This window comes from Lagenorhynchus albirostris, chromosome 4, assembly GCF_949774975.1.
Source record: "Lagenorhynchus albirostris chromosome 4, mLagAlb1.1, whole genome shotgun sequence".
NCBI lineage: Eukaryota > Metazoa > Chordata > Mammalia > Artiodactyla > Delphinidae > Lagenorhynchus > Lagenorhynchus albirostris.
Genome location: NC_083098.1, coordinates 114,627,321 through 114,651,507, shown reverse-complemented (window position 1 = coordinate 114,651,507; position 24,187 = coordinate 114,627,321). Strand labels below are relative to the sequence as shown.

At 37.1% G+C, this 24,187-nt stretch overlaps 1 protein-coding gene across 1 annotated transcript in view; it reads right to left on the bottom strand.

Moving 5' to 3' along the window:
• The window catches only part of ARHGEF38 (Rho guanine nucleotide exchange factor 38), a 154,208-nt gene that overhangs the window by 104,598 nt on the left and 25,423 nt on the right, over positions 1 to 24,187 (bottom strand). The window contains exon 2 of the mRNA XM_060147371.1: positions 10,022 to 10,203. Within this exon, the coding sequence (XP_060003354.1) occupies positions 10,022 to 10,203 (182 nt within the window). The remainder of the gene's footprint in view (positions 1 to 10,021; positions 10,204 to 24,187) is intronic.

Sequence of the window (24,187 nt, the reverse complement as noted above, 5' to 3'; positions counted from 1 at the left end):
TTGCAAGACTATGTGTGCATTGAATTTTGATATGATATTATAGAACATATTATGAATGGAGTATGGTGATTGCTTGCATAAATAAGACATGTCTGTGAGAAATCAACATCTTGATTCCACTTAGTTCACAGCAATTTCATGGAGGAGACAGAGTTGATTTTAAGAAGTTATGCTTAGTGAACTAAGGTGGAATATATTTGAGGCCTAGAATACAATCTGAAAATTTTGGAAGTTAACAGAGACAGAAAGAGTAGCTGGGTGAGTCTATGAGACCAGAACTATCCTAATACCAAAACCAGGCAATGACATTACAAGAAAAGAAAACTATGGACCAGTATCTCTAATGAATAGAGATGCAAAAATCATCAACAAAATATTAGCATATTAAATTTAAAAATGTATAAAAAGAATTATACACTATGACCAAGTGGGATTTATCCCAGGTATGCAGTGACAGGTCAACATTCAGAAAACAATTAATGTAATCCATCACATCAGATTAAAAAAAGAAAAAAATCACATGATCATATGATAGATACAGAAAAAGCATTTAACAAAATCCAATGCCTATTCATGATAAAAAATACTCTCAATAAACTAGGAATAGAGAGGTATTTCCTCAACTTGACAAAGAATATCTACAAAAAACCTACAGCTAACTTAAGGGTGAGAAACCTGAAACATATTTGCTAAGGTCAGGTACAGGGCAAGGATGTTCCCTCTCATCACTCATTTTCAACATTGTACTGGAAGTTCTAGCTAATGCAATAAGACAAAGGAAATAAAAGGTATACAGATTAGGAAGAAAGACATAAAACTGTCTTTGCTCATAGATGACACTATTTTCTATGTAGAAAATACAAAACAATCAACAAAAAAAAAACTCCTGGAACTACTAAGTGATTATTGCAAGGTTGCTGTTTACAGGGTTAATAGACAAAAGTTAATTGCTTTCCATACCAGCAATGAACACGTGGAATTTGAAATTACTAACACAACACCATTTACATTAGCATCCCCCAAAATGAAATATTTAGATATAAATCTAGCAAAATATGTACAAGACCTATCTAAGGAAAGCTCAAAACTCTAATGAGCAAAATCAAAGAAGAACTAAATAAATGGAAAGATATTCCATGTTCATGGATAGCAAGACTCGATATTGTCAAGATGTCAGTTCCTCCCAACTTGATCTATAGATTCAATGCAATCCTAATCAAAATCCCAGCAGTTCTTTTGTGGATATTGATAAACTGATTCTAAAGTTTATATAGTTTATATGAAGAGACAAAAGACCCAGAATAGCCAACAATATTGAAAGAGAAGAACAAAGTTGGAATACTGATAATACCTGACTTCAAGCCTTACCATTAAGCTACAGTAATCAAGACAGTATGGTATTGGGAAAGGGACAAATAGATTAATAGAAGAGCTCAGAAGTAGATCCACACAAGTATAGTTAACTTACCTTTAACAGTGGAATAAAGGAAGTATAATGGAGCAAAGATAGTTTTCTCAACAAATGGTGCTGGGACAACTGGACATCCATGTGTAAAAAAATGAATCTAGATACAGACTTTACATCCTTCACAAAATTAACTCAAAACAGATCACAGAACTAAATGTAAAATGCAAAATTATTAAGAAAAAAACCTAGAAGATAACATAGGAAAAAACCTAGATGACCTTGAGTATGGCAATGACTTTTTAGGTACATCAAAAAAAGCGTGATCCATGAAAGAAATAATTGATAAGTTGTACTTCATTAAAATGAAAAACTTCTGCTCCATGCAAGACAATATCAAGAGAAAGAGAAGACAAGCCACAGAATGGGAAAAATATTCTCAAAGACACATCTGGCAAAAGATTGTTAAATATACAAAGAACTCTTAAAACTCAATAATAGAAAAACAAACGACCCAATTAAAAAATAGGCCAAAGATATTAATGGACACCTCACCAGAGAAGATTACGGATGACAAATAAACATATGAAAAGATGCTCCACATCATATGTCACTGGGGAAATGCAAATTAAAGCAATGAGACACCATTACACACCTATTAGAATGGCCAAAATCCAGAACACTGACAACACCAAATGCTGGTGAGGATGTGATGCAACAGAAACTCTCATTCATTGCTGGCAGGAATGCAAAATATTACAGCCACTTTGGAAGACAATTTGGTGGTTTCTTACAAAGCTAAACATATTACCATATGATCCAGCAATCATGCTTCTTGGTTTTCACCCAAGTGGAATGAAAACTTATGTCCACACAAAACCTGCACATTGTTGTTTGTAGCAGCTTTATTCATAATTGTGAAAGCTTGGGAGCAACCATGATGCCCTTCAGTAGGTGAATGGATAAATAAACTGTGGTCCATCCAGACAATGGAATACTGTTCAACCCTAAAAGGAAATGAGCTATCAAGCCATAAAAAGACAAGAAAGAACCATAAATGCACATTACTAAGTGAAAGAAGTCAATCTGAAAAGACTACATACTGTGTGATTCCAACTATATGACATTCTGGGAATAAGAGAGGATTTTTAGGGCAGTAAAAATACCCTCCACGATACCATAATGACGTGTCATTATACATTTGTCAAAACCTATAGACAACACAAAAATGAACCATCATGTGAACTCTGGACTTTGGGTGATAACAATGTGTCAATGTAGGTTCATCAGTTGTAACGAAACTAACACTCTGGTGGGGGATGTTGATAATGGGGGAGGTTATACCTGTGTGAGGCCAAGGAGTATATGGAACATCTCCCTTCAACTTTGCTGTGAATCTAAAAGTGCTCTAAGTCTTAAAAAAAAAGAGTAGCTGGGTACAGTAATAGAAAAAACAGGAGGGCAAAAATTGCATGGTTGCCTATTAAGCAAAAGTGAATGACTATTATTTCTGACAGCAGTAAAAGTCTTTTAGTGAAGGTGACAGCTAGAGAAGACAATTTTGACAGGAGTCCTATGACACTTAAAGATTTATGACAATAGATATTTGCTCACCTAGGATTTCCTCTATTTGTTATGCAGGCAAAGTTTTAGTAAATAGCTTTGAGAAACCTAATTTATCTACCTATCTATCTATAAATGAGAGCTGGGTATATTTTAATAATTACTAGATAAAATACTTCTGCCTTGGTTCTTTTATCTTGTATTTCAGTGAATTATCATGACTGTAATTCTGTTCTTTGTTCAGTGAGATTGGCAAAGTTTCATTTCACTGCATTATCTGAATTCCTCTTTTGGAGAAGTGGGTGTCTGAGAGCTGGGCTGGGGAGGGGATTAAGGAGGCGATTCAGACAGCACTAAGAGTAATCTCAGAGAGTGCATCCAAGGAGCAAAACTAAAATTGTGAGACAAGCAGGCTGTCCAAAGGGTCTGCTGCCCAGCCTCTGTGCTTTGTATAACTCCTGGGAGCAGCTTTCAGGTAGAAAGGCAGCCAGGCCCTGGATATTGAGGTAGAACTCAGATTTGAGGGGTCAAGACAGACACCAGGAATGTCCAACCAGGAACATCAGATGAAAAGGCAGAAAATGGAAGCCTGAGAAATTCCCAGAACATGTGCTGAAGCTAGAGTCCCCTTTATATAAGACAGCAATGGACTCATTCTGGTGAGTAGGGAGCCATTTAAAATACAGCAAACTCCTAAGGAAAATAAAAATCATTCACTAAACTAAAATGTAGTAACTATAGCTTAAAATTCATAGGACATCAATTGGGCCATGGCCATCTTTCTGTTATATACAGATTTTCATGACATTATTTGAACAGTATTTGAACAGTATTTTTATTATCATTATGTACTTACACCCTCCTTCTCCCTTGTCCCCCTTCAGAGATACTTTGATCTGCTCCGTGTTCTCTCCTCACACATAAGCTTCTCTATCAGGGTTGATATCATAGTTTAAGCTATAGCAACTTCACTCAAGTAGGGGACAGGAGCAGGAAACTGATTCCCTGGGCCCTGTGGTCCCTTCCCTCCCTTGCCCCTTTGAAAAAAAAAAAACAGAACAAGTTAAAGTTTTGTCCTCTCTAATTCCCTGTCTTTCATGTTCTCCTATTCCAGGCCTCCCCTCACCCGCTTTGGACACTGAGGGAGAGGGTTTTGGTAGGATGTCAATACGGTGTACTATAGGTCACATATATCACACAGAACAGTTGCCATCATGACACATAGACTTGCATGATAATACTTGTGGGCACCATTTTCCATCAAGGGGCTCTGCATACAGAGAGAGCTTGATATTGTTCTCCTCAAATTTATGGGCCCTCAATAAAGAAAATAAAGTATTTTCCATTTAAATTACTTTTTGTTATTTATGGCTTAAAATAAAACATGTAAATATATTTCTCAGGGGGAAGAGGTTCCATAAGGGTATTTATGGTATGATTACAATTTCACAAAATATTTGGGTATATCTGTATATACCTAGACAATAAACCAAAATATTTATAGTGCTTATTTCTAAGTGGTAAAGCTATAGGTGATTATTTTCTTCTATATATTTTTTCTAATGAAAATTACTTACAAAATTGCTGCCGTAAAGGGTGTCCAATTTTTTTTTTTTTTTTTTGCGGTACGCGGGACTCTCACTGTTGTGGTGTCTCCCGTTGTGGAGCACAGGCTCCGGACGCGCAGGCTCAGCGGCCATGGCTCGCCTAGCCGCTCCGCGGCATGTGGGATCTTCCCGGACCGGGGCACAAACCCGTGTTCCCTGCATCGGCAGGCGGACTCTCAACCACTGCACCACCAGGGAAGCCCAAGGGTATCCAAATTTTAACAGAAAATTCCAATTGAGCTCTTGTCAGTACAAAATTATTTGCCCTTTTTTCAGAAAACGCAAAATGTCAAGTATAATTCACACAATTAGATCAAATATGAGTGAATCCAAAATAAATACATATAACTTTCTTATTACATAGATGAAAATTGACTAATTCAAATATATATATATACATAAATAGAATACCCTAAGAGGGGTAAAAAGAAGCTGGTAATGGTGTTTGCCTCTAGAAAAGGAAACTAAATAGCTATAAGATGTTATCGTGTCCTTGAGATCTTTGGTATTTTTGTATTATGTGAATTTTACAAATAAAACAATAATTAAAAACTAAGAAAAGTAAAAACATGTATTTAAATTTCTCTATTATTTTCAATCACTTTTTGGTCCTTTCCTTACACATAAAATTATTTTCCATGGTTAGGTTAATTTACTCTGGTTTTGATTTAGTTTGACTTACTGCCAAAAATGTAGAGTCTCTTCTATAGCCCTATTTGGATAATAAATAATAGTACCAGTTTCCCACCAAATGTCTCAACACTGAATGTTGTGGATAATTTTTGCCTTCTTTGCAAAACCTCTCACAATGCTGTCACTAAAGAAGATGTAACTGCTGGATTTGACCTTGCTTTCAGTTAGGTGAAGTTTTGTTTATAGAAAAGCCTTGAAATTAAGATCAAGTTTTATAACTACAATTATCACAAAACAGGTGTTGGTCAAGCGCTGGGTCCAGACATTCATTTGTACCCTGATTCATTCATGCAAGTTCACTCAGAGCAGTGCTTTTCTCAGTTTTCAACTTCCTTCTTCCTGTATTCACTTTTATAAACTGACTTGTTTCTTCTGGGACTGAAAAGACATGGATCAGTTGCGTAGAAAGAAGACATGGAGGAAATACAACGCAGAAAAGACAGTCTTCTCAACAAGAGAAAAGACATCCATCAGATGACATCCCAAAGTCCCTTCTAGCCTAGCCTGTACGTGTAAAATATTTAATTATGTTGCCTCTGGTTTAGCTAAGCACGGTTTGCAGACCATTTCCATGGTAACATGAAAACTGTATGTGTTAATTTCTAAATTTTGACACTAACTGATGACAGGTGGCTTGTGTGCAAAGCCCATGGTACTGAAATGCTTAGGAGGGAAGGAGGACATGAAAAACCTAATGAACAATGAAAAGGTGGTAAAGTTAACGAACTGGTGGCATAAATTAACTACCTCAGCACGCATATAAATGTTTATAAGAATCATCTGAATTCCTGAGCATTTATTTACTTAACCAAAGCTTAAAAGCATTGAGAAGTGGGGAAAAGGTTGATCAGACATGAGACCTTAGAAACCTCCCACTGATTGCTATTACATTAGTGGAGAGGACATACAGATTACTGAACTGAAGTTAAATTCCACGAGGAAGGCAGAGAGCACTGAAAGATAACTAAACAAAGGGAAGTGCCAGATGTGAAAAATCAAGAAGCTATAAGCAATCTCAATAGCATAATAAAGGAAATCTGAGTTAGAATTACGAGAACGGTAATTCAAAGTATTGAGAGCCAAAGTTAAACATGCCCAATAAATAAACGACATGTCACCATAATGGAAACATTTTATTCTACATGGTCTGAAACACCAATTCTTAGAATTGCTCCTAAGAGTTACATAGGAAGCAAAAATTAAGAAAGACAACAAAAGTGAAAACACAAAAAAATTAGAGAGCATACACAAGAGTACAGCTCAGCAACGGCATGTATATTGGGGACACCAGTTTAACGCACCAGTGTAGTAGATGGTGTAAAATTGAGAACCTTTTCATTCTGAATAAACATCTTATTCCATTTGATACAAAAATGGATTATGAATTCAAAGGGAGGTATTTTCTTATATATGTAGTCTTTTTTATATTGATCATTAACTCATCACAGGGACAGAATTTTGGTAAATTGTGCTTATTTTGAAACATGTCTTAATCACCTTTGCTTTTATACATATTAAACACTTCATATTCAACTTAGAAAGAAATAAAGATAGAGAATATAGACGACTCTTTTAGGATCAAGAGAGAGTTTGTGTTTTTGTTTTTTAAGATAGACAATGATGAGAAAGATCCAATAGGGAGAGTAAAATCAATTATGCAGGACAGAAAAAGGACACTGTCAGGACTAAAATTCTGGAGTAAGCTTGAGGGGATAGAATCCTGCATTAGTAGAGAAGTTTTCTGGCCAGGTTATATGGGTAGAGATGCAGGTAGTTTGGTAGACTTGGTGATGGAAGTGTTTGAACCTTCTTACTGTGTCTATTTTCTCAATGAAATGATGGAAAAGTGTGTTAGCTGAGAGTTCAAAGAAAAGAGGGAGTGTTTGAGATGCGAGGAGCAAGAAAAAGATGTGAAAGAATACTTTCAGAGACATTACTGGGAGGCCTACTTGAAGGAAATGGTCATGAATTTTAAGAGATTCGTTTAGCTGCATGGATAAAGGTAGAATGTAGGCAGAAAATGGAACTTCATGGAGGGCAGGTGTTTTCAGGCAAGTAAATGGAAAGAGAGCGAAAAGGGAATTGAGTTCATCTGCAAGGAGTGATTTTTAAAATGAAGGACCCATGGGAACTAAACCAGGTGTGGGCTTGATGAACACGTGAAAAGGCAGTGATGAGCTCAGTAGGGTGGAGGTCCTGGCGGCATCAGGAAATTGTCGGCTATAGCAGCGGGAGTGAGCTGAAAGAGAGGACATGGGGGTTAGAGAACGGTAAGCCTGGAATTCTGATTCTGAGGGTGTGAAGTTATTGATAATGATGGTTGTAGGATGTGGCCCTGGAACAAGTGGCTGAGATGGGGTTGAGGAAAGATCGCTGGATATAAACCAGTCAAATAACTGAGTGAGAGGCTGGGAGGCTGCGTCGATCATTTGCCTGAATGTTGAAATTACCAAAAATGGATGGCAAAATTAGGTAGAGAGAGAGAGAAGTTATGGAGACATGGAGCTAGGTTTAAATTTTTTCAAAGATAGGAGTGACTGGTTAGGACTGTACCGTAAGGGAGGGTAGATAGTGGTAGAGTCTAAAGCCACGTGCATTTAAAATCAATATTTGAATAATTATGAATAATAATTATTCAAATAATTATAGATCTCTATTCTGGATATCTGCCAGAATAGAGGTTGCATCAGTGCAGCTAGTTTATATTAAATGAAAAACACACCAAAAATATTTTTATATATTTAGCAATGAAACTTGAGAGCAAATTGTTATCATGACCATGAATGTTATTCCTGCTTTTACAGAATTACTAAGAAATTTCCAGATTCAGAAAGTTGCCTTCTAACTTGAGAACTGCAAGAGGATTAAATCAGAATACTAATGAAGTGTTTGGAACAGGACCCAACAAATAGTAAGTACCTAATAAAAAGTCATGAGGGAAGAAAACTAAAGATGACTCCCTAGGAGGAAATATGCCAAGCCTGCTTTGCCACTTTTCTTTATACATTGTCCTAAACCAAACAAAGAAAAAAAACCTTTTATATCAAAGGTCACCTTGATCTACACTGGTTTTCCCTGATTTGTAGACCAGACACTTTTTCTATTATTTCTGAGAAGAGTCTTGTGCTAAGAAATATAAACTTTGCTTCTGGATGTTGTAAGTACTGGGGAAAGATTGAATAATTGATGCTGGAACTATTGACTCACCATATTTTTATAATCATGGGGTACATGTTACGATGCCAAACCCAGAATCCACAAAGTTGGATATATCCGACCACTTAAACATGGCAAAAACAAACGAATAAACCATAAAGAAGGTTTTGACTTTTTAACCTTAATCAAGGTTAGAAGGCAAAGGACAAACTGAGAAAATTAGCTTCAACATGCGGGGTTGAAAAAGAATATCCCTAATGTAAAAAGAGGTTTTATAAAACAGTAAGAAAAAGACAAGCCATAACTTTTTAAAGGGCAGACATGGATATGAATAGGGATTAAACGAATAGAAATGGCTGATGAATATATAAGAAGGTATTTGTCAGAAGAAATCGAAGGCACCTGGTCTTAATTGTTGTTTGTAAAACCAATAATGCTCAGCTTTAAAGAGGCTGCAGAGAAGCACCCTCTCAAGCAATATTAATGGGAATGAAAATTAGAACAGTATCAAGTTTTTGGTTGTCAGTTGGCAATCTTTATCAAAATCCTAAATATGCATATCCTTTGACCTAGCAATTCCACTTCTAAGAATTTATTCTATGCAGATAAGGTGACGGTACCCAAAATATGTGTGTCTCTGCATCAGTAACAGTAGAAAACCATTGCAAAGTGTTAGAGGCCATGAAAAGATACACCCAACAGACTGCTGAATGAAACAAGTATGTTACAAAGTAGCATGTGTGGTTCTGATTACATTTATGTAAAAATATATATGTGTGTGTTGATATGTAAGTATCCAAACTGATGTCTGAAAGGATGTTCCCAACCATGTGAATAGCGATTATCTTTGAGTAGTGGAATTTCTGATCATTTTTACTTTATGTTTTTGTTTATGGTTTATGGTTTTTGTATATTGTTTGAATTGTATATGAGGACCACTTACCGCTCTAGTGACCATATATATACACACACACAAACATCCTTGTATCTTTACTCTAATTGCCTGAAAGAAATTCCCTGAAAAGGCCTTGATTAAAAAGGAGGAGAATGATTAACTTACAAACACCTCAAGTTTTGTCTGAGGACAGTCCTATCAAAGATAAATTTTTTATCTTACATTCAGGTTAATTTCTGTGTTGAATTTTACTTAGTTAATAGTCATAAGTTTAATTGAGCTCTCAATGTAGGGGAGAAAAAAACCCCCACATTTTTCTCTTCTGAAACCTTGACTTCTTTGGATCAAATTAAATGCGTTGTTCCCAAACTGCTAAAAACTCATTGCTCACATTTTGTTAGCAGTTCCACAGGAATCCAAGAAAGAACACATTGAAATTTCAAAATGGCAAAAACTGAGTTTCCTTTCCCCCATAGTTTAGAATACAGTTTCCTTGACTCTGGGTGTCCCTGTGTTGACAGAAGTCTGAGTCTGAGGATGCCTCTGCTAGCTCACACCCAGGGCCTCAGGGGAGGAGGCCCATCACTCCACCGTCGCTGTGGCAGAGAGTACCCTGATGCACTTGAGTGCCGATTTCATGGTGCTGGTGATCCTGTTTAGGATATGGGTGGCGGCAGGGGGGACCCTCAAAGTTGCATTTACCTGTTTGTTTCTCAAGGGCTGAACCACTTCTCGAATGCACAGGTCTAGATCATTGAGATAGTCTTTTTCTGTCTGTAACAGCTCCTTGATGATTTTCGAACGCTTTGCCATCATTCTCTGATGTTCCTTCTCCTGAGTTAGGGTCTCAGCCGTGGAACACCCAGCCTGTGAGGTCATCTTTTCTGTTAAATGAAAACATGTATGTGTGAGGCATTCTGTTGAGATTTCTGGTTCCTTCATTACAAACAACGCCACTGCAGGATTATTGTTAGCAAGGGAAAAGGCTTAGAGTGTCTTCACGTGTGTTCTTGGGAAGTGATGTGTGGAAGTTTCCCTTAAGGTTGGAATCCTATGAAACTATGAGAAGGAAGAGGTGTGAGAATGAATACTTCTAGCAGGTCAGTTAAAAAATATTTGACATAGGGCTTTCCTGGTGGCGCAGTGGTTGAGAGTCCACCTGCTGATGCAGGGGACGCGGTTTTGTGCCCCGGTCTGGGAAGATCCCACATGCCGCGGAGCGGCTGGGCCCGTGAGCCATGGCCGCTGAGCCTGCGCGTCCGGAGCCTGTGCTCCACAAGGGGAGAGGCCACAACAGTGAGAGGCCCGCGTACCGCAAAAAAAAAAAAAAAATTGACATGTCTAGTCTTTAAAATATCCCATTGCTACTATATTAGGTTATAAACCTGGTCTTCAGCTAGAGATAAAATGCATAAAATCATAGTTCAGAATTTCTTTTGGACACATTTAAGTCAAGGGAAGATTTTTAATTAGTAAGTGGAACACCTTCCAATTTTGTCTCTATTATTAAAAATAATTGCCCCTCATTCTCAGTGGGTGGTACACAAATCTCCATGAAAACAACTGTACATGATTGAGATTTGTCTTTCAGTTCACAGTTAGAATCTCTGATGAGTGAGGCAGTGGTAGGTTAAACAAATTTCAACTAAGATTTTTCACAGCTCATCTTCAATGGGATGCATATCTTGTTATTTCAGAATACTTGAGCTGCCAAACGGAAATTTCTAATTAAAAAAATCACAGTGCTGAGGAGATGTTGAGATAAATGGGAAGCCTCACATGTAGCCAAGGTTTTATATAAAGTAAAATGTAAGAAAGCTAAATATCTTCAAGGATGAGCTTCCCCATGGTGATGTAAAATTTTGGAAGCCACAACTAGGTCACAGATGAAATCAGAGCAGTGACAGATAGTGGGGCAGTGTGTATGTGTGTGTGTAAATGGATTTGCTTCAAGCCTGATGTCATCACAAACTTAATTTTCATTGTCGTCTCTAGTTGCAGAAGTAATTTTATTTCCTTTAAAACTAATATGATTCTAGTAACTGATGTGTAAGACATCTCTAATGCTGACACTACTTCTTAAGGATGCAGAGCTTTACAAAAGGGCTTAGAAAGACTCTGTATGGGGGAAAAAGTGCACAGATCACACTTATGGAAGTGGAAATAAAGAGAGGATGTTCTCTTGGCTGACCCCAGAGCTAAGACAACTGGAGAAATACTATCATAGCAGAGTTAATGGTTCAATGTAAAGAGACTGCCCCTAGAAAGTGAAGAGACACTAAGAATAGTGAGCATTCCTCTGTCCCTGGCCCAGTCATTTCAGGAGTCCCGACAGAGGCTTCATAATCAAACCTCGGGAAACATACTGTGGTGGTAATTCCAGCATTGGTTTGGAAGGTGCACTAGATTGGCCTTTGGACAATCCTGACTTGCAGGTGAATATGCTTCTGGGTCATTTGCCTGGAAACTATTCTTCCTTCATCAGGAAAGAAGAAGGATTTGACCAATAGCACTTAACAGCACATGGTTTTACAAGATTTAGGCCATTCAGTGCCAGAGAAATAATCTACATACGTTATTGAAGAAGAGAATCATGTAAGGAGCCTTCATATCCTGATCTGTGTTATGAGAATTTGGGGGTTCTTCCTAATTTATGATACTTTTATTGGAAGGTATAAGAAGCCTGTCTCTCAGCACCCCAAATTCGACAGGAAGAGTTACAATTAGGCGTCACTATTATGAACTCTTCTGGATATAAAAGAGAAAGGCAGGTCACTGGTGAGGAGAGATGCAGTGAACAGGTTGTATTCACAAGTGGACCTTGTGACCTTTGGGAGCCTACCTTTGGCTGCTCCTTCTAAAAGGTTGGGGGCTGGAAGTCAGAGGGCAGAGAGGGGAGTGACGGGGCTTCTCTTCTCCTGGGATATATAAAACAGCTCACAGACAGAAACTTCAAACCAGTATGGATAGTATTCAATTATTATTTAATATTACCTCAAAAATAAAAGGGGCACTGCTGAAAAAATGTTCTAACCGATGTCTGCTTTTCCAAGTTCTAAACATTTTGTGTCTTACAAATAAGGGGGGTCTAGCAAGGAGAAGGGAGTCTTTCCTGATCTTTGGCCAAGAAATATTCCAAAAATACATTCTCAGGTTCTTTTTAGTTCTCAATTCCAGGACTCAATTACTACATCAATTTAACTTATTTTACAGATTTCTCCAGTTGCTGCACTTTAAATGTACAATATCAGATTTTATTAATTAAAAATTAGATTTTCCAATCCTGCTCAATATCTTGTTAGGAATCAAGTTAGGGGGTCACAGGGGTGGAAATAAAATGTCAGTCAAGATATTCAACTTCAGAAACTTCTCCCTTCAGGGATAAAAACCTGCTTACAGAATTCAGAGTGGAGCAATCTTGAGAGCTACCTTTGTTTGTTCTTTTGACTCAAATTTATTGTAGGAACAAAGACTTCCGGTCATTTTCCGATTGTTTCCGGAAAACAATCATTTTCCCATCCGGTCTCTAAACACGGGTTCTGTTGGCATTTCTTAAACCAACAAACTCTCTGCAATGCATTGTGGGTACAAGCTTTGTTTTTATAAGATCCTTCTCAACCTTTAAAACGTTTACATTTCAGTTATACTACGTTTTTACACGTAAAACTACTTGTAACACACGAATATGACCAATATAGATCACCCAAATCAGCAGTCAGCCATAATAATCTTTTATTTCTAGATAAAGCAACAGAGGAGCTAAGTATTTAGGAAAAAAGGAAAAATAAATCTTTAGGAATGACTATTTTCCAGTAGTTAGCATAAACTAAAAGACTGTGTCAAAACTAAAGGGAAATGGAGGCTAAAAGGACATTTAGATAGTTTTAACTGAAATATGCTACTGTGAATGAAAACGGTACCACGTAAGTGACCTCCCCTTGCCCAACCTCTTTCTTTTACCCTCGAGCTTTATTTTTCCAGCAGTGATGATAAATTTTCACTACTCTAGCTACAGATTTCATGAGTAACATATGTGGAAATTCCTGGCCAAGAAAGTTTATGTAAAAGGAGTTTGCTGCAGTTTGGGGAAAGGATAACCAGACTTAAGATCACCTCTGCCACTGTTCACAGAGAGAACTTGATGGATTAAAAAAAAAAAAAGTATTCTCACAGAGCCTCAGTTTCCTCATTGTAAACTAGGAATGAAAACCATCACAGAGTTATCATAAAGACTGAATTAAATGAGCAACGGTATGTGGAAGCTCCTTAAGGTCTTTAAAAGCACATAAATGTTAGTTATTTCCACAGACATGGGAATGACAGGGTTCTTTCTCTCAGCTCTTGAACTTTTCTGCCCCTTAGGGCAAACAGTTATCTCATTATTTTATAGTTACCAACTTGTCAAGAAAAATGCATGACTCCAAAGTGGGTGGGCAGCTATGTTCAGATAGGAGAGGAAGAGAAGGAAAAATAGGGGCATCGCCCATGGAGGAAATTCAGAATAGAGCTGGTGATTGGAATCCTGGGTAGCTCTCCTGGGCTGGGAGTATGTGTGGGGAGAACCCTGGTCTTCTAGAGAGATGAAAAAGCACCTGAAGGTAAGGGCATGGCTGGGGAGGACTGATGACAATCTTCACTGAGAGCCCACGTTTTGCTTAGAGTTGATGTGCACTCTTTCTGCTTTGCTGTTGTTGCTAGTGCTGCTGCTGTTTTGGGGTGGGTTTTAAGGAGAGGTAATTGATTTAATTCTATCAAGTTATAAAATTATATATATATTTCAAGGTTAAGTGCCTAGACTTTGCACCACACTTCCTGGATTCAAACTCCACCTCTAACATTAGGTATGTGACCTTGAACAAGGTATTTAACCCTTTGTGCATCCATTTCCTCATCTGTAAATTAAGGGTAATATTAGTAAAACCTTATAAAGTGATTGTGAAGATAAAATTAGTTAATGTTTGTTAAACACAACAGTGCTTGGAAGAATAGTAGATATTGTATAAATGTTTGCTATTATTATTAGATGCAATTCCCGTTTATCAGCTGTAATATAATTTTCACTGTATTTTTAGCTGCATTCCAGTTTAGTGTATAACCTTCCCAAAATATTTTCATGCACATATATATATATATACATATAGCAGTTAATTGTTTTTCTTTTTAACAACATATACTCATATACACATTCCTCTACAACTTGCTTTTTCAACTTTAGCATTATATGGTGGTAATTTTGTTTGGTAAGCATGTATATATATACATATATCTTTATTCTTTACAATAGCAATATAGTTGTCAGACACTGCTATTTGCCTGTCCAATATCTATTCTCCCATTTGTCTTTTATAAATTGAACCCTGAATAGATAAAAATGCTTACTTCTTAGATTCTTTTTAAAACTATGTCTCATTTATGGCAAAAGAGAGATGTAAGCAAAAATCTGAGAGGGGTTTCAGGAGTCTGTAAAAAGGCAAACTTGGTTGGGATGCCCCTCCTTCCATCCTTCACCCCTTATGTTTCTTGCCTCTTTTTTATTGCCCGGAATGTGGATGTGAATCCTGAAGGTGCAGCAGCCATGCTGGAACCATGAAGTACTAGCCACAAAGATTAAGACCTATACACAATGGATGGCAGTGTATGGAAAGATGTAAAAAGCCTCCTTACTCCTAGACTGCTTGAATGAGACACATAAATTTCCATGTGTTAAGCCACATTTTTCTGTTGTTTTTAGGAAAGTTTATTAATATATGACAGAGATTTTGGTATCTAGAAATTTAAGTGCTGCAAATAATGCAACCTGTAATGTGAAAGTGGCCTAGTGGGGGAGGAAGGATACCAGGAAGACATTTGTAGCCTGGAGAGTTGGTGATCATTACCAGTGGCAAAATATTTGGTAAATCTATATTACCACATACTAAGGCATATAATTAGAGGAAATGGTAGAAAAAATCAAAATGTTGGCATGCTCTGATTCTTCCTTGCCACATTCAGCAAAAGCATACAAATGAGATATGAACTCAGACCATGGCTAGGCAATCTATAAGGAGAGATAAAAGAAAACACCTAAAAAAGATATTCTGCTGGTGGTCTGTAATTTAAACAGGCTGAAAGCCCCAAAATTGGATTGAAAATGCCAACCTCAAAGGGAAGCCCAAGAGATAGCTTTAGCAGGAGATAAGACTGGTGCCTCAGGGCTTCCTCTTCCTTGAAGAGTTTTCTGTCATTCCAGAGAGGGAAAGCACACCAGCCTGGATAAATTTGAGTGGTGTCTGAAAGACTACCAGTGGCCATCAGGCTAAGGGCTTTCTATTAACATCAAATCCCACCTTGCTTGAGCCTCAGCTGTGAGTCTGATTCATGGATATCTGCTAATGTCCTGTTGCATGTCTTCATGGAGAAACTTCTGGGCTTCAGAAAATATCTCTGGATATCAGTGGCCTTCATACCTAGACGTTAGTGGTCCTGACTTCCCTTTCCACTATTGATACACTTTCTCCTGGTTTCTATAATCTGGATTCTTGCTCACTGTAGTAGGCAGAAAATGGACCCCCAAGGATGTCTACACCTTAATCCTTGCAACCTGTGACTATGTGGCCTCACACGGCAAAGGAGACTTTGCTGATGTGATTAAGGTCACAGACTTTGGGATGGGGAGATTATCCTGATGGACCCAATCTAATCACATTAGCCCTTAAAAGCAGAAGAGAACACAAGGAGAGGTGAAGACTGAGAGGGACCTGACCCACCAGTGCTGGTTTTGAAGATGGAGGAAGAGGGGCTAAGGGCTAAGGAATGCGGGTGGCCCTTAGAAGCTGAGAACACCCTTTGGTTGATGGCCAGCAAGGAAATAGGTACCAACAACCTAAAGAGTGAGGAAAGCCTTCCCCCCTCAAACCTCCAGAAAGGAGCACAGCTCTACTGACCCCTTACTTTCAGCTGTGAGACTCTAAGCAGAGACTCGGCCACTCTGGACTTCTGACCGACAGAAACTGAGATAATACATATGTGTTAGTTTAAACCACTAAATTTGTGGTGATTTGTTACAGAGGCAATAGGAAACCAATATCCCCACATAATCTAATCCCTGAAAGATCACAGTCATTGTTCAGACTGGTCGTCTTAAGAACTTGAACTACATGTAAGTTTCCTCCCACCTTTCAGTGTTCCTTAAGGAATCTTCCCAAGCTACTAGTCCAAGATTGCCTGTGCCACAATAGCTTGAGTTTCAATAGTGAAATAAACATGAGATTGTCAGTTAGACTTTTTCTTTCAATATAGTTTTTTTCATCTTTGTCTAACATCTTGGTTTCCAGTACAGGCCAGAAGAATCACACTTGGAGGATAGGTACAAGATTGTACAAAATTTTCAGTTAGAGAGACATCAGTAATAAACCAGATAGTCCTTGTGTTCTAATGCATTATTGTCTTGAATTCAGTTTAATAGTTTCCCTAAGCAGCCACACAATAGCTCAAGTGGTAGTTCCAGCTGAGGCAGTGGCTCTGAAGGTCATGGCAGTGACAACAGCAAAGAGAAGAAATAAATGACTATAGAAGAAAGGCACACCACTCCAGGTATATTTCACAAATCATGAAAAATGAATCCCAGCTTGACTGGTAGAGATTCAGAGACATTTAAAAACACCAGATAAAACATTTAAAAATATTTTAAATGAATGGATAAGGCTTCAAAAATGTGTAAAAAATTCTCTGAGGGCTGGAGTAAACTTTAAGTGCAGTCCAAGGAATTAAGTGAAGTTAAAACCACCAAATACCCTGGAGACATCTACAGACACTGGTGTCCTAAGAGGATGAGAACTTCGTGTGTCCACAACGAGGAGACAGGACATGGTGGAGATGAGATCTGGGTTAGGTTTCTGAGCAGTGGGGAACCTGATTAGAGAAATAGCATAAAGCCAGGAACAGAAAGGAAACACACTCAGGAAAAGGTGAACTAGTTCAGTACAAATAATGCTCCAAAGGGAGAGACATCAGTAAAAATTGTCTCAGCCATACCTCTGGGTGATGATAAAAAAAAAAGGGGAGGGGCAGGAGCGAAGGTTCCCTAATAATTCAGGGACAATAATTGGCTCTCATATGGGTTTGGGGCCTGGATTCATTGAACATTTCACAAATGATTATTAAGGGCCTACTATGAGCCTGAAAGTGTTCTAGGAGCTGAGGATACAGCAGTTTAAAAAATATTGAAATTAATATTTTTAATATTAAAAATATTTTCTCATGGAGATTAAATTTTAGTGGGGAAAGAAGAATATAAATAAGTTATTTAGTATACTAAAAGGTAATAATTGGTATGGTAAAAAAACACAGCAATGAGGGCCTCTAGGAAATGCCCAAAAGGTATGCAATTTTAAATAAGATGGTGGGGAAATTTTCTAATTAAGCAAACACTTGAAAGGAGACAGAGAGTCATGCAGGTGTCTGGGGAACACAGTTTTCCTCAGAGCAACCAGCCAGTGGAAAGCTTTAAGGTGAGAGTGTGCATGCCCTGTTCAAGGATCAGGAAGGAGGCTGGTGTGAGTGAGGTGGGTAGATAGCTGGGAGGGAGTAAGAGAGATTAGAGGAGAGGGCAGCTTTGCAAGTATTTTAAACATTTAAACATCTTTGTAGGGATGCAGAAAAGGTAAAGGAATTGGAGTAATTTAGATGTTTTTCAATTAAGAATGCATGTTAACATTTCAAGAACAATCATCACAATAATAGAAATAGTATGTATATTTTCAAAACCAGTAGAGGCAAAAATGTAATGAGGAAAAAAGTAATTCAAAAGAAGAAAAGAGAAAGACAAATATAAGGTACATCCATATATATGAGCAATTATAATAAATCAAATAGTCAGATTATCAAGCTGGATTTAAAATAAAGAAAACCAGCTACAGCTATGCGCTGTTTACAAGACAGAAAACATAAGCACATAGAAAGTTTGAACGTAAAAGTAAAAAATAATACGGAGCAAATACTAATGAAGAGAAAGATGGTAAAGCTATCTTTATACCAGACAAAATAAACTTGAAGACAAAATAAACTTGGAGGCACTCCATAATGATTAAATGTTCATCAGAATGATATGAAAATTTTAATTTTGTGTGTACTGAATAATATGGTTTCAAAACATATGATATAAAAAGTGAGAGTTGTAAGCAGAATTTGACAAACTTTCCATAATAATGGTATTATAAACATAGTTCAAGGACAGGCCAGTGAGGATGGAAAAATGTGTGCTCAACAATTGGAGATTTCACATTCTTTTTAAGGACAAACATAACCTTTATGAAAATACACCATATTGTAGACCATAAAATTTCAAAGAATCAGTACATAAGAATCACAACTACAACACAATTAAGTTACAAGTAAACAACAAAAATAAAACTTAAGCTCATTTGTTTAGGAATGTTAAAAAAAACCTGCTAAATAAATAGTGGAAAATAGAAGAAATCACAAAAGCAAGTAGAAGATATTTATTCTGAAAGATAAGAAAAATATTACATGTTGAATGTCACTTAAACATTGCTTATGGAAAATGTATAGCTTTAAGTTTATATATAAGAAAGGAAACAAGACTGAAAATTAATGATTTAAGTGAAGAAGTAAAACAAGGGAAAATATATAAGCTAAAAGAGAACAAAAGAAAGGAAATTAAGAACAAACTTTTAATGAAATTGAATAGTTCTTCAACTCAGGCTTCAAATAATTCCCACAGATATATTGCAAGGAACATGAGATCACAAAAAAAAATTCCTAAAATATACAAGGAAATGAGGTATCATGAGTCAGATACAGGAAAAAAGACACAATTTTACCCAGAAAGCCTTAAAATATTGGAATTATTAGAGATACTTAAAAAGTGTATTTAGTAGTCTATAAAAACAGAGTGGTTTGAACTTATAATCAAGAAACAAGAGAAAAACTATGGAGAACAGTATGGAGGTTCCTTAAAAAACTAAAAATAGAACTACCATATGACTCAGCAATCCCACTACTGGGCCTATACCCTGAGAAAACCATAATTCAAAAAGAGTCATGTACCACAATGTTCATTGCAGCTCTATTTACAATAGCCAGGACATGGAACCAACCTAAGTGTCCATCGACAGATGAATGGATAAAGAAGATGTGGCACATACATACAATAGAATATTACTCAGCCATAAAAAGAAACAAAATTGAGATATTTGTAGTGAGGTGGATGGACCTAGAGTCTGTCATACAGAGTGAAGTAAGTCAGAAAGAGAATAACAAATACTGTATGCTAACACATATATATGGAATCTAAAAAAAAAAAAAAAAGGTTCTGAAGAGCCTATGGGCAGGACAGGAATAAAGACGCAGACGTAGAGAATGGACTTGAGGACACAGGGAGGGGGAAGGGTAAGCTGGGACGAAGTGAGAGAGTGGCATGGACATACATACACTACCAAATGTAAAATAGATAGCTAGTGGGAAGCAGCTGCATAGCACAGGGAGATCAGCTCAGTGCTTTGTGACCACCTAGAGGGGTGGGATAGGGAGGGTGGGGGGAGATACAAGAGGGAGGGGATATGGGGATATATGTATACATATAGCTGATTCACTTTGTTATACAGCAGAAACACAACATTTAAAGCAATTATACTACAATAAAGGTGTTAAAACAACAACAAAAAAACAAGAGGCTATAAAAATGATGAAGTAGATTTTAAAAGAATGAAATAAAACTTTGAAAAGTAAAACTCATAATAATTAAAATTTAAAAGCTTAGTGGACTACAAAACCCAGTGAAAGGATAAGACAGTAAATTAGACAAAGCTGAAGAAATTAATGGAACCAAGCCAAAGAAATTATACACAATGCAACAGAGTGAAGTGAAGAGATATAAAATATGCAGCATAGGTTGGGAGACAATGAGAACTGGATGAGGTCTAACAAATGCTTAACTGGAGATCCACAGGGTATGACAGAGAATGTAAGGAAGAGGAAATATTCGACGTGCCAATTACCAAAGACTTCAGAAATTGTGGAAGACGGTAAGCCACAGAATCAGAAATTTTAATGGATTCCAAACATGGTAGATAAAATTAGAAAACCACACCTAGACACAGCATTTTGAAACTTTGAAACAGTAAGAATAACTAGATCTTAAGAGCATGCAGTAAGAAAAGACAAATTACCTACAAAGGGTTAACAATCAGACTAATAGCTGCCCTTACAACGACACTGACACAAGCCAGAACATAGTAAAATATGCCTTTAGAGACCTAAGAGAAAATAGCTGTCACCTTAGCCTAGCAAAACTTTCTCAAAAATAATGGTAAAATAAACACATTTTAGAAAAACAAGATCTTAGTTTACCACCAAAAGAGCCTCATAAAAAGTAATTCTAAAAGATGTACCTTACTCAGAGGGCAAATGGTCCCAAATGGAAGATTGAAATGCTAAAAGGAATAAGATGGAAACGAAGAGGGAAAGATAAATCATATGGAATATTAATCCAGGAAGAAGGACACCTGAACAGGTAGAGAAAAATAAGCGTGTGTTAGAACAATAACCAATAAAATTAACAAAATTTTCTAGTCTTTCTAGTTCTGAAATATTTAATTGCCTTTTACACTTTACACGTCGTAAAAAGGAGCACACCTAAACATATTATAAAGAAATTTCTAAATTCCAAGGATAAAGAGAAACTCTTACAAGCTTCCTGAAAGAAAAATTTCAGGTGAGACTAGGACTTGAATTAAATTTCTTATGTGCAACACTGGATGCTAGATGACATTGGAATCATGTATAAAGAATTCTGAGAGAAAAAGATTTTGATCTTGGCCCCCTTGTTATTTACAATTTAGGTTAAAAGACCACTGCTTTCAAGTACAGGAGAATTTGGCAAATACTCACCCTTGTAATCTCTCTGAAAACATTACTTTATTAAGAGTGCCAGTTAAATGGAAATAGGACCCAAAAATCTCAGTATAGCAGAAGACAAAATATATAAGAAAAGAGGTTTCTTGTAGAGACTCACTCTCTCCAAACTCCCAATGAAAACATTCAACAAGTAACAGGATCCTGCTAGAAAGTTTAGAAATATTCGTGCTTTGAGGCTAAGAGCTCTCTGGAGAGAGCAGAGATGGATAAATACTCACTATTGCGTCTAGAGAAAAAACAAAGGTTTAGAGGAGCTTAGAGCAAAGACCGGAGACGAACAGCTCCTTCTGCTGCCCAAGAGGGTCCTATGTAAGTCAAGGAAGGGAAACTAAGGTGAGCAATTAGAGCTGGTATTTTATCAAGGCAGAACTAATGCAAGAGATAAAAGAGAACATCAGTAAGTATGAATGTAATGAGACTGAAACAGATGCAAATAGAACAGGCACACACACAAGACTGTCTGGGTCTATTAAATGTTTTTTCTCAAAATTTAAAATTTATTATAGTAAATTTAGAAAGAAAAAGAGTTTCAATGTCAGAAGCAAGTCATCTTTCAAAATTCAAAATGGTTTGGATTTGGAGTGTAAGACAATTTAAACAAAATGGACCTCTTAAAAAAAAAAGCCTTATGGGAGTTAAAAAAAACTCATAAAAAGGAAAGCTTATAAAAATGAGGAGCTGCAGTATAAACAGCATAACTGAATACATCTTTGTTCCAAATATTATACTGGTGATGGAATGACCTTCATAGTCAATTATAACCTTGTATCTCACTGGCACTTGGCCTATATGTCATGTGCAGTGCACGTAACTAATGCACTTTAGCTTGGCTTCTTTCTATCATGTCCCACATGTGCACTGCATTAAATTTCCTGGCAAAAATGTTATTTCAAGGTCATGTGTATAATAAAATGTTCTCTTGGTGTCACAACAATATTATTTCTCCACTGACAGTATCATTAGAATGATTTCTACACTGATTAATACTCACCTGCCAATTCAAATAGAAACATATGTTGTGGATAAAAATAAGTCACGCACACCTTCTCCCTCATAAAATATAAAGACTAAAGTGACTTCTTGGTGGAACTCAATATAAAACATCAAAATATTTCTGAAGAACCAGGAGCTAATCTGAAGACTGTGATTCTCATTTCAATCATTTTAATAATAATGTTTTCCTCTTATACAAAAATGTTCTTTTTTCTCTTTTTTTTTATTGTGGTAAATATATGAAACATAAAATTTACCATGTTAACTATTTGTAAGTGTTAAGTACATTCAGATTGTTGTGTAACCATCACCACCATCCATCTCCAGAAATTTGTCATCTTCTCTAATGGAAACTCCATATGCGTTAAACAATAACCCCCCATCTCCTCCTTCCCCCGGCCTCTGGCAACCACCATTCTACTTTTTTGTCTCTATGAATTTGGCTACTCTAGGTACCTCATATAAGCAGAATCAGAATATTTGTTTTTTGATGAATGGTTTTTTTCACTTAGCATCATGTCTTCAAGTTCATCCATGTTATAGTAGATGTCAGAATTTCCTTCCTTTTTAAGGACGAATAATGTTCCATTGTATGTATAGACCACACTTTATTTATAGAAGTATATATTCTTAAAAAATAATTTTGATATTAAATCATTATACACTATGACTGCAGTTATACTAATTATATTGTGATAGCCTGTGAGAGCAAGTTATCAAGCATCTATGATGTACCAACTTAAAAATATATACATTATCTATAGTCTTCGTCGTAACACTAGAAGTGGGATACCACACTAATTTTACAGATGAGGAAACTGAACAGAGTGAATGTGAGTAAAAATTATCCAGTGGCTCACAGAGTATGGAGAAGTGATGGGATTCAAACCAGACATGATTATCTCTGAAGCCTCGGCTCTCTTCCCTCCTCAGCCTGTCTAGTTATGCTATGATCAGGGTACATTGTGTTGTATGTAGTGGAATTGTGCTAGACAGGCAAACATACAGTTCAATTCTGACCCTGCCATCCACTAGCTGTGTGACCTTGGCCAAGTCATTTGGACTCATTAAATTGCCTCATCTGTAGAGGGGTAATAAGAACAATCGTGATAGTAATGATAATAAAACCTAACATTTTGAGTACGGTCAGCCCTCTGTACCTGCAGGTTCTGCGCCCAAGGATTCAACCAATTAAGGATTGAAAATGTTTTTCTTAAAAACATTCCAGAAAGTTTCAAAAAGCAAAACTTGAACTTGCTGCATGCCCCACAACTATTTACATGGCATTAACAATGTATGAGTAATCTAGAGATGATTTAACGTATACAGGAGGTTGTGTAAATACTATGCCATTTTATATAAGGGACCTGAGCATCTGTGGAGTTTGGTATCCACATGGGTCCTGGAACCAAATCCCCATGGATACCAAGGGATGACTGTTCTCACTTTGCGCTAAATACTGAGCCTGTCTGTATTAGCTCTTCAATCCTCACAAAAAACACTACATAGATTTTTTTTATTCCCTTCCTTTTATTTCCATGTGAAGAAGTGAAACACGGGTTAAGGTTAAGGCCTAAGGTCACACCACAGTAAGTGGATTCAAACCAGAAACTGAGTCAGTCTGGCTCCTAAACCTGCATTTTAACTATTACTCGCTGCTAGGAGGTTGTAAGAATCCAGATAAAGCAGGCCAATTGCTGAACTCAGTGTCTGACTCACAGAAACCTCTAAAAAAATGTTAAGTTGGGCTTCCCTGGTGGCGCAGTGGTTGAGAGTCTGCTTGCCAATGCAGGGGACACGGGTTCAAGCCCTGGTCTGGGAGGATCCCACATGCCGCGGAGCAACTAAGCCTGTGCGCCACAGCTACTGAGGCTGCGCGTCTGGAGCCTGCGCGTCTGGAGCCTATGCTCCGCAACAAGAGAGGCCGTGACAGCGAGAGGCCCGCGCACCGCGATGAAG